The 12245-nt window shown below is 44.0% G+C and overlaps 1 protein-coding gene across 1 annotated transcript; it reads left to right on the top strand.

The window, feature by feature from the left end:
* Window positions 1-1096: 1096 nt before the first annotated feature.
* LOC307075132 (GA-binding protein subunit beta-1-like) lies at window positions 1097-9170 on the top strand (the record flags this gene model as incomplete). Its single annotated transcript, XM_079735636.1, has 7 exons — window positions 1097-1204; window positions 2418-2585; window positions 2976-3170; window positions 4416-4518; window positions 5481-5645; window positions 5951-6072; window positions 6369-9170. The coding sequence occupies 7 exons, from the start codon at window positions 1097-1099 to the stop codon at window positions 7059-7061; spliced, it is 1554 nt and encodes a 517-aa protein (XP_079591762.1). The 3' UTR covers window positions 7062-9170.
* Between the last annotated feature and the right edge of the window lie 3075 nt (window positions 9171-12245).

Genomic DNA, 12245 nt, shown 5'->3' with positions numbered 1-12245 from the left:
AACTTAAAGAATACCTCAGCTACGTTTTTCGCATTGCAATCCAACGTCAGTGATTGTTCACTGCTTTATATAATACATAGAAACGTGTTTTCCGACCAAACTTTCGTTGGATCTGATGTTTATCAATAAAACTCAGCAGAGCCTTCCTCTTCTAAGAGAGACAGCCCTGTAGCGTTAGCGGATGTGGAAATAGCAAGTACCACTCGTTTGCTTTCGGCAACTTCCACCGGAACAAAGCTAAAGGATTTAGCGATATTGTATTTGTCTCATGTGGAGGCTATTTACACACATCCTGTGTTGGTTTTGCAGGATTTATTGAAATGCAACAACTTTGCACAGAACAGTAGTTGTAGGTATAGGCCCCGCGAAAGCAATGGCATAATGTGCTTGCCGTGAATGCATAGAAAGCTATGATAAAATGTAACTAAAACGTTGCATTCAATTGTATGTCTCATCCGTTTGAAATGATTTTCAATGTGTATTTATTTATATTGATAAGGAACCATATCCACAATAACAGTATACTATATAATTAATACATTCACAAATATACGCTGCAGTGCTACGGACTCATTGTTATAATGCATTCATTAACGAAACGAGACTGTCACGGAGATTATGAGTTATAACTAAAATTGTGTTGAACTTGCATGAATGTATTTTGGATTTCATAGCTGCTGATGCCTTTTGCAAATCATGTATTATATTATCTTTCTTCAAACCTGTCCTGTAACACTTAATTGCGCTTAAAGGTCTTTGTTCAAGGTAGCCTACATCCAATAAATGGAATATCCCAATTAAACTAGTATCGCCTAAATAACCTATTCATGTTATCAGATCATGTTATATACACATACAATTTACCAACTTGATATATGTAATATCTAGACATCTAACAATGAAAATAGGCTAAATGTTTCAATATAATGGTATTGGTGAACTGCTAAATATTACTTACTTACTGTGCAAAATATTATTAAACAGTTTCACGCATTTTTATTCTAATTATTTCCGTTCAATGAGCGCAATAAACGTTTAAGAATGTATGTTAATGAGTAAACGGTAATGGCCTGTTGTGACTCTCTTTTAGCAGCAGATGTCGCTGGTATACCTTGGCAAGCGGTTGCTGGAGGCTGCGAGGGTCGGTCAGGACGATGACGTCCGAATATTGATGGCCAATGGGGCTCCATTCACAACCGATTGGGTGAGGCTGTTGTGAATGTGAGATTACCTGTGGCAATTACGGGAATAGCTCTCAAGCATTCGAAATATTGACTGCTGACAAACATGGTTCTTCTTCATTAGCAAAACAATTAATAGACCTGAATCACATTCCTAGCCTAACCGAATGCTAACAACACATGCCGGTGTTACAGTGTGCAAATATTAAATCATTTCTGGTTGAAACTAAAGCCAAGTGCTATTCCAAAATTGACGAGACCGAGAGGAACCAAATAAATGTATTTGGTTTTGATATATACAATCATATATTACAATTCAAAATAAATGATTGGTATAGATTGTTGAAACTATGAATTATATGAGGTGACACGGGTATAAAACAATCAAAATTGACAAGAAAATATTGTGGGCACTTGTAGAGAAGCAAGCAATGGCAAGTCAAATTGAATTACGGACCGTAGACATTCACAGAAGTGATTGCATGCAATTTTTGGATTTTTTTTTTTTTTTCCAACATTGGAACCAAACATGGATTTGTCATTTATTATATTTCCTACTGGAAAATGTATGATGGTTTCATCCTCTAAAAACATATGGTGGAAAAGAACAGTCATCGTTCCATCTGTTGTTTTGGCCCACAGGCTATAGCCCCACCTCCACAGGGATCAAAACTGCAAACATGGTTATCTTTGTACCTGAGCAAGGCCAACTGGTTCCTTTTATTGTTTCAACCATATGCTATGTATAAGGGTGGTTTCTTGTTGCGTTTTGGGGCTTGAATGAACATCCTTGTGGATGCTCTGTATGAAATGACATCCATTAGTTTCAGAGTAATCACTCAGGTCATCAGATACTGATCGACTGAACCCAACAACGGTTGGAACAACTGACTTTAAATTATTTGTTGCATTCTGAGTAATCTATCTAATCAAAATATTTTAATACTGCGGTGCCCTTGCATAAAAAACGAACCAAAGCAAAGCAAACCTCACGTTTCCTTTTTTAATATAACTCGCAATCAGTAATTGCTATTTGAAAGTAGCAAATTAATAAAATGTATAACAGCAAAACACTATTCTCAAACTGAATTTAGTTAATTTGGACTCATATAATCACATTTAAACAATGAAGTATAAAAAAATATATATTCATGAAATTATGTAAAATCTTTCACCATCAATCACAACTCTAGACGGTAGCCATTTTATCCCTCCTTCTCCAACTGTCATTTTAAGCTGGGGACGTCACCGCTGCACCTGGCAGCTCAGTACGGCCACCACTCCACCGCTGAGGTGCTGCTCCGTGCGGGCGTCAGCAGGGACGCCCGCACCAAGGTGGACAGGACCCCTCTCCATATGGCAGCAACCGAGGGACACTCCAGTATAGTGGAGCTGCTGGTCAGGGTAAGAGTGATGATCAAGATTCTGAGTGTGCTTGTGTGTGCGTATTCGTGTGTGTGCGTGTGCGTGGTCCTAGTGTTCACTAACAACTAGGTAGTAGATGAAAACATTTTTGCAGTCGCTTTTATCCAACTTACAGTGAGTACTTCTTAGGGATACATGTCAGTGATGAACAGGCAGGGGCGGGGCAACTCCCTCAGAGACGCCTTCTAGAGGGTGGACCTGCGGGGCATTGGGGTTTTCACCCAGAACCTTTGTCCCTTGCCCTGCTCTCTCCATGCCAATTATGAAACCTAAAGACGGATCATCCCTGGTCTGTTCTCCTCCCGGCCTCCGGGGGGCCACCATACCGCTGGTCCACCCACCCCCCCCCCCCCCGTCTTGCCTCTGCAGAGCGGTGCGGACATCAACGCCAAAGACATGCTGAAGATGACGGCGCTGCACTGGGCGGCGCAGAACGGGCACCGCCGCGCGGCCGAGCTGCTCCTGCAGCACGGTGCCGACGTCCACTCGCTCAGCAAGTTTGACAAGACGCCGTTTGACATCGCCATGGACACCAGCAACACAGAGCTGATGATCCTGCTACAGGTGTGGTGGTGGGGGGGGTTGGGGTGGGGTGTGAGTTTGAGAAACGGCAAGCCGTGCATGAAAAATATGGGGTGGAAGGGAGAGAGACAGACCGGGAGGGAGAGGGAGAAAGGGTGGGTGGGGAGGGAGAGAGGATGGGGGGGAGGCAGAGAATAAAAGGACAGTGGAGAGGCGGCTGGGAGGGCGAGAGAGACTGACAGCTCAGCAGTGGAGAGAGGGAGAACGAGACGGAGAACGGCCGAGAGCGATTAGGTAAAAGCAGTATAGAACAGAGAAAAAGAGCCTAGACAGGCAGACAAGTGAAGAGCAGGAGGGATATAAATAGATGGATAGAGTTAAACGACAAAAAGGGATATGGAGAGACAGACAAAGGGATCAGACAAAGAGAGAGGGGAGAGTAAGTGTAGGAGAAAGGAAGACAGCAGGAAACATAGTGGTGGAGGCAGTCAGAGGAAGAAAGGCTTGCACTACAGCCCTTATAACAGAGAGAGACAGAGAGACCTTCACCCTCCAAGCAACACGCCTTGGAGTGGAAAATCAGCATGGCCATTTGAACACGAGTCAAGTATGAATTCTTCTTCTGGAGAAAGCGTGGGAGCGAAGGCGAGAAAGAGAGGGGAACAAAGCGAACGCAAGAGAGAGAAATACTGCGAAAGCGAGAGAGAAGGAGTCTGGGAGTTAATGGCGGGGAAATAAAGAAACTTCAAGGTGCGAGGGAGCGTGTCGGTAAGCGTTGGTGTGTGCGCGTCCCGGCAGCCTCGCTTGATTTAAAAATGTGTTTGATGTTCCAAAGTGTTACCCCCCGCCATCACCAAGGACCCTACCCACACCCCATCCCCCCACACAGTCACCCCACACATCAGCAACACCCACCTACACCCCCGCAAACGGCCTAGCAGTGTTGCCATGGTTTCCTGAGAAGAATCTCTGTGTGAGAGAGGCAGCCATGTTGCAATAAGTCGGCTAATTGTCCACCGCAATAGCTTCTTTTAGACTTCATGAAATTGTTTTGATTAACAATATATATTTACATCCATCTGTATTTACATGTAGAAAAGTATATATAAAATACATTTGTCATTCATTTAGTTGATACAATTAGTAACTGTAGAATGGGATGGATAATAATTAGAAATTATTATTAATTATTCATATTTTAATTGTTAATATTGATTGATACAAATGTACAATGTAAGACTGACTGTGTGTGTGTGTGTGTGTGTGTGTGTGTGTGTGTGTGTGCAGGACGGCATGCAGAACCAAGTCAATATGAACTCAGAGTCTCAGATCATCATCCCTGCTGGTGGGATGGTCAACCTGTCAGACCTGGTGCACAATGCCTCCACAGGTAGTCCTCTCTCTCGCTCGTTCTCCCTCTATCTCTCTCTACCACTAGCACATATAGTCCTATCTCGCTCATTCTCCCTCTATCTCTCTCTACCACTGGCACATACTGTATAGGCATCTCTCGCTCATTCTCCCTCTATCTCTCTCTACCACTGGCACGTACTGTATAGGCCTCTCTCGCTCATTCTCCCTCTATCTCTCTCTTCCACTAGCACATTGAGCCCTCTCTCTCATTCCCCCTCTATCACTCTACTACAAGCCCATATATTCCCCTCTCTCCCAGTCTCCCCATATCTCTCTCTACCACTGGCACAGGTAGTCCTCTCTCTTATTATCCCTCTTTCTCTCTACCTCTAGCACATATAGTCCTCTCTCCCTCCAATTCCCCCTCTAGCTCTTTTTACCATTGGCACAGGTAGTCCTCTCTTTCATTCATTCTCAATCTCTCTCTACCACCGCTAGCATATGTATTCCTCTCTCCAATTATCCCTCTATCTCTCTCTACCACCACTAGCACATGCATTCCTCTCTCTCCCATCCTCAATCTATCTCTCTGTTTTCACCTGCCTTCAGCAAGCTGCTCTGACTCGCTTGCTACCGTTAGTAGTAGTGACAAAATGCGGCTGCCAGGCTGTTAACAAAAACAATCCATAGGTCCAATATTACCCCAATACTTGCCTCCTACCATTGGATTCCTGTGTCACCACCACCATCTATTTATCAATCTCTTTCTCTCCAAATCTCTGTTTATGTCTCTGACTGACTGTAATCCCACAGGTTTTCTCTCTCTCTCTCTCTCTCTCTCTCTCTCTCTCTCTCTCTCTCTCTCTCTCTCTCTCTCTCTCTCTCTCTCTCTCTCTCTCTCTCTCTCTCTCTCTCTCTCTCTCAGTGTGTGGCATTTAATAGTGAATGTGGACGATCCTACAGAGATTTCCCCCTTACAAAGATTGGTTTTGTCCACAGGCAAGTCCGAGGATACCCTAGCTGCGGAGGTGGTGGACTCAGCCATCCAGCATGTGGTTGGAGATGGGGGTCAGAGAGTCATCACCATAGTAACGGACCAGCATGGAAACCTGCAGCCAGCAGGCCTCGGCCAGCAGTTCTTTGTCACCATGCAGGGGCAACAGAGTTAGTATTCAATGCACTTGTTTGCTGTTCAGTTTAAAGCCTTTAAACGGCCCTCATTTTACCACATGGTGTGATGTTGATGAAACATTTCTCTGGTAATGGCTCATCAACATCTGGTGGTATAGTAGGGCCCTTTGGCAAACCAAAAGCCCTGCATACCGTTGATTATAGATCGGTTGAACCCACTTTTTTGTATATTTGAACAAATGTAAAAAAAATAAAATGGAGTAAATCTTTATTGTTTTGGTATGTTGTTAATATGGTGTGAGTCTCACCAAGCTGTGCTGTGTTTTGTCCCTGCCCAGTGGTGGCTGTGCCGGCCAGTGCCATCACAGAGGAGGTGGTGGAGGAGGAGTTTCAACAGGCCCCGCCCCCACGCAAAAGAAAGGCAGATCCCTCCAACAATCAAAGCAGCCTTAAAGAAAAGGTAAGCAAACAAGGAGGGACTATAACACAAATGGGTTGTTTTATTCTGTGCTTGGAGAATCTCTCATGCAGCATTGAAAAGAAATCTGGATACCAAGTCCTTAAAAACAAGTTGACGTTTAAGTGCACTGATGGTGTTGGTGGGTTTCCATTTCTTTTTTGGGTGGTGCTACGCAGCATTTGTCGCTCTGTGTGCTGTTGGATTTACTGTGTGGTTGTGGCGGTGTGTTGATGTGGCGGTGTTGTTGATGGTGTTCACGGTGTTGCTAATGTTGACGGTGTGGGTTAACCTTCCAGAAGAGCGTGGACAGCAGCCGGGAGCAGCTCCAGCGCCAGCTCCACGAGGCCAACAGGAAGGCCCAGGAGTACCGCGAGCAGCTCCAACAGAAGGAGAGGGAAGCGGAGCAGTACCGCCTCCGCCTGGAGCAGGCCATAGCCAGCAGCTCCGCCCATATCGCCAACCAGGAGCACGAGAGCAACAACCACCACGATGACGGCGCTGGCGAATTCGTTACCGTGGAAACAGTCGCCGTAGTCACCGGCGGCGAAGAGGAAATAGAGGAGGAGGAGGAGAGGGAGGAGGTGGTGGTGCAGCTGGAGGTGTCCGAGGGAGCCATGGGGAAGGAGGAGGACACGGTAGTGGAGGAGGTGATGGTGAAAGAAGAAGAAGAGGATGACGGGGTGGCGGTTGAAGGAGGAGGGGAGGAGGAGGCGACGGTGATGGTGGAGGAGGAGGTGGAAGAGGAAGAGGCGGTGGAGGAGGTGGAGAGTGTCGGCCATGTTGGAGAGGACAGTATCCAGGAGGGAGGTCAGCAGGAGGTGGAGGTCGAGGTGGAGGAGTCCTCAGCCACGCCCCCCAAGCGAGGCCGTGGGCGTGGCAGAGGGAGTGGCAGAGGGAGTGGGAGGGGGGGTGGGAGGGGGAGGGGGAGGGGGAGTCCAAGGGGGAGGGGGAGGGCGAGAGGCAGAGGTAGAGGTAGAGGCAGGCGATAGACGCCACGTGTTTTAGAGTCCCATTTTTTTTAAAAACCGTGATTGATCCCTCCATTTTGCAAGTTGTACATTCTTTTATATTATGAAATGTGAACGTATTTTCAGGGTATGTTGATGAGGAGGGATGGTGTTTTTGTGAGAACAGTTGGCAGCACCGACATCCCCAGGTTCTGCGCCACAGATGTCCTCTTATCAAGAAGAGTGGAACAAGAGTATGGGCTCAATGTACTAGCTGGGTACCTACCTGTTGAGCAGGCTGGTGTCTGAGTCGGGATGCGTGGTAAATCCCCGTTGTGGTCCACAGTCAGAAAATCCCCATTTTTTTAAGCATTTATAGAGAGAATCAGCTTTACCTAAAAACTGATAAAACATGCACATCTTGAGTGTTAAGTGCAAGCTATTAACCAGCTACATGTACATTAATTTCCACTGACCTCAGCCACTCTCTTCCTGCCCAATGCAATTAATTCAAGCAATTGGTGTAACCTTTGGGTGACCAGCAGCCAATCACGTGCGAAAATTGTGTTGTGTTCTGCATACTGTTGACATTTCATTGACTCAAAATCACTCAATAATATGTTTTGTTCCAGTTGAGATCACAGCAAAGTGGTCGCTCTTTTGCTGTGGAAGTATATAAATGCTTAATAGCTTTCCTGACCTTTGAGTAATAACTAGAAAAAAGTTAGCTTCAGTCAGAAAGAAGAAATGCAGAGTTTAATACTGCTTTTATAGCAAACTGCAACCAGCTCCTTTCTTTCCTTACTTGTTTTGTTTTTGTACAAATTACGTACATTTAAAAGACTAGTGAATATTCCATGTCTAACTTTTATACTGACTTTATCCATGTTAGTTGAGATGTGTTGCGTTAAACCCAGTGGCGTCACTAGGCTGTTTTATTCGGGGCCAAAGCCCCGGATATTATTTAATTAGCCCCGAATCTTATTTAAAAAAAAAAAAAAAAAAAAAGTAACTTGCTTTTTTTCTTTGTTTTTTGCTTGCTTTACACCAGAAACAAACATGGGGATTCCAGGGGCATCTCAAAGTAGCCTAGTCCTTCTAGATAGTCCTTCTGGCAAGAGAACAAACAATTCAAAAACATAACCAGACTGTTTACCACCTCAAGTGAATTAGCCTATCCTATCGCCAGTCATATATATATCTATATATATATAGATATATATATATATGTATGTGTGTGTATATGTAAGGTCTGGCTCACTTGTATTCATTTTACTCTGAAATAGCTTGAATGGAACTTTAGATGTCTGGGGCTAAGCAGCACAGCAGTCAGGAAGCTATTTAAAGCGAAAATAAACTGCCTATTTTGTATATTTATGCAAGGCATTATGAAAAAATTTGCATGCGCAATAAAGTTTAAAAGAATTTGCTGCGCGCTATGTGCGCATTTTCCCTTTCCCTCTGGGCTAAGCCCCGGATACTTCAGACACCTAGAAACGCCCCTGGTTAAACCCCTGACAGGTTAAAACACATATGTGAGAGAGTTTAGAGCAGCATCGATCCGGTGTTCTTTGAGTGAAAGAGGCTAAAGAATTCGCTGTGCAGGATTTTTATTAAATGAACAGGCAGGAAGTTGTGTTTCTTTTCTGTTTTTGGGAGCCTAAATAGGTTTTGCCTTTCTATTTTGAAAGTCTTGTGCAAGGAAACACTGCCTTTTTTCTAATGAATGCCAATTATGTTGCTTGTTGTTTCTGTGTATGTGTGTGCACGTACCAACCAATTTGTTACAGTTGAACACTACAGTGTAGTCTTAACAGCTTAAGTACTGCTTTTATACAAGTTTGGCTCGCAAAAAAACGTCCGAAGGTCTACAGTACGGGCTGTGAAGCTGTTATTCATTAATATCGGCTGTGATAATCCATCTGGAGTAGGTTTGATGCCCTGCTCAGAGGGACCTCTGAGGAATACTTTTTGGTATGGCTCAAATATTTCTTTTTTTGCCCACTTCTACTCTTTGTGGGGGACAGATGTACATATATTATTTTAACTATTATTTTATTATTGATAGTAATATTTATTCCCAAGAAAATGAACATTTGGGAATGTGATCAAATGAATATTGAGAACATGTTACATTTGACAGTTTTATACCTCGGAAATAGTGTTTGATAAAAAATATTACTGTAAGTATTCAATAAATATCCACTTCTCTTTGTTTGTTACTTGTTGATGTCCAAATCTACACCGGCATTATTTAAGCATGTCCTCATGATTATATACTGCATTTCCTCATAATCAGCAGTCCATCAATATAATGTCAGTATTTGACCAGTCTGAATAGATTAGGCTTCTAAGCTTATAGTAAACAGGGTTTTAAATGTCCAGACCAGGGGCTTGCCGTAGGTTAGAGGTGCTAGCTGCTATGCGAAGGCCATATCTTTTCATACACCTGTATGTACCAACAGTACTCGACTCTGTTTCATAATCATGATCATCCGTATTCTAATCATGTGTCGGCACCAATGCTAATGATCTAACGATCAGCCCACAGAGTGGACCGCGAGGGCCCCCGATATTGTGACTTGCATCTGTTCTTCCCACTGCGCAGGGATTAAATATGCAGAGTACTGCTGACTGTAACATATGCAGCTTTATTAAAGGCCTTGGCGCAGAGCCAGGCGCTACTGTAACCTTGTAATGGTGGAGGCAGGCGGAGGATCACCTCCGAACCTTCCCTCCTCCGTAGGGAGGGAGCCTGGACCCAGGGCCGCTCTTTGGTCTCCGCTTGGTATTTTAAAGGTCACCGGGGTCTTTATCTGGAACCTCAACCATGGGGGCCACGGGGCCCCGTCTTTGGACTTCAGGCCTCGTCCTTGACCCTCGTCATGGAAACCGCATCCTAAAACTAAATCCTGAACCTAAGACAAACCAAACACTAGGCTGTTGCTTGGCTTTAGCAGATCAGATGACAGGAGAGCCTGCCCATCACCAACACCTGTCATATCTCTTTGAAAGAGGACAGAGGGGATTAGATTCATCTGGAAGCGTCACTACTAGAAACTAAGCCCATCATTTACTGTAGCACTGGCCCAAGTCTGAACTCAGAGAGAGAGCTCCCAATTGACCAACAAGTAGATCTAATTGAAACAAATGCATCCAAAGTCAGTCTTAAATTGTGTTTGCTGGAAACCAGTCATTGCTCCTCCCAACAATCAAATGTCCCTCTTGTGCATTTCTGTGCACATCAAGGAAATGCCGATTGGTTTTATGGGAGGAAAGTGGCCCGGGGGAAGAAGAGAAATCAATTGAAGAATATAGCTATGTCTCAGTCTCTTTTCCTTACAACCGTATTGCCACACGCACACACACACACACACACACACACACACACACACACACACACACACACACACACACACACACACACACACACACACACACACACACAACGCATACACACACACACACAAACACGCAGACACACACACACACACACTATGGATTCATGTGAAGGAATTAACCACTGAGCAGTGATATGTTAGGGAATAGGGAATGGAACAAATTCAGTTTATGGCATTTGAGTGCGCTCACAAATAATCTTCATAGTCTCCTTTATTTATAATGAGAGTCATGCTGCGTACCGATAGTCATTCCACAGGGGTTTTATCTGCCTCGGGCTCGAAAACTGCTTGATACCTGTGTGGTTCCCCCACCCCATTTTTGCAGTGTGCCTCTCTTTTTCTGTCCCTCTCACTTGCTCTCTCCAGTCATATTGACTCTCGCTCACCCTAGCTCTGTTCTACTGTTTCAATCTTTCTCTTTATGTCTCACTCTCGCCACTCTGACTAGTAACAACTATATGCAAGTAATATTGAAATGTTGTTTCTGTGTCTTATTTTTATTATGGTAATCGGCCTGCTTTTCAACCCTGATCTCCTCCGTCTCCTCCCTCCTTCGAGGCATCAACACAAATTTATAAGCCCCCTGGCTTTAGGGGCTCTATGTGCTATCTTCAAAATATTCACTTGGGACTCTCTCTCTCTCTCTCTCTCTCTCTCTCTCTCTCTCTCTCTCTCTCTCTCTCTCTCTCTCTCTCTCTCTTTCTTTCTCTCTTTTACCAAAAAAAGAGACTATTGTTATTGTTATCATTATATTATCATTGTTATTACGATAATTATTGTTATTTTATTATTATTATTATTATTGTTATATATTATTATTATATTTCACTGGTCTAAGCCTACACTTATAAGTATGAATAAATCATTCACCTCCAAGTAATGTTATTCAAGCATCGTGTCTTCAGGATGAATTAAGACGCGGTCTATTGGCTCTATCTGGGTTATGTATCTGTCTTCATGTTCCATAACCAACAGCTTTGCTGGGATGGATTTTCCCTCAAAACTTTGGACTTTTGAAACTATGGGATATTGAGACGGTATCAGTCAACTCTGAGGCTGTCCCTTATATAATAAGCCAGCATTTGCAGAAGGAAAACTCCCCGTCTGAGATCAGCTTATATTTTGAAATTCTGATCCAGTTTATCCCTGCAAGCTGCCACAAAAAAAAGAGAAATTGGTTTTGAGCAGCATTACTAAGCAACACCTAAACCTATGCGAGTCTATCTACTTCCTGCCTAAATAGGTCAAAATAAAATCATATGTGGCTGTGGCTTATAATTGCATATCAACACAGCCAGTGATAGTGTCGTAGTGGAACGCTAGCGTGCATGCCAAATAGGGTAGCGAAAGTCAGAGCGATGGATACACTGGGGGTGTGTCCAAGCTGGCCAGAGAACCCGGACAGCACCTGGGTTACGTGGCTAGCCCTGGCTAGCACTGTGAGAGTGTCATTAAAGGCTCAAAACTAAGCAGAAGGGCCTTTCGCCTTCTCTCGTATTCTCTTTTCTTTTATGTGGTCAATAAAATAAAAACATAAAACAGTTTGTCTGTTGATGATCAATACATCTTTTATTTTAGTTTTATTACAAAAGGGGAATGTCTGAAAAGGGAAGGGATCAAACACAGACAGGAAAACAGCTTCTTTGAGCCGAAACAAACAACAGCTACGACATCAGGGTCTAGTCACCATGGAGCATGCACAAAGAAGATGCTTTGGAAGAAAGAATACATTTCACGTCAGCGCACGGCGTCGCAGAAACACGTCAGGGAGGGGTCAAAGGCCACAGCAGAGCACGAGATCACCACAAGTCGAAAAGTGTCAAAA

The sequence above is a fragment of the Pollachius pollachius genome (genome assembly GCF_949987615.1).
Source record: "Pollachius pollachius genome assembly, chromosome: 1".
In the NCBI taxonomy this organism is placed as follows: Eukaryota; Metazoa; Chordata; class Actinopteri; order Gadiformes; family Gadidae; genus Pollachius; species Pollachius pollachius.
The sequence above is the reverse complement of the archived record's forward strand: the minus strand, read 5'-3'. Positions and strand labels throughout refer to the sequence as shown.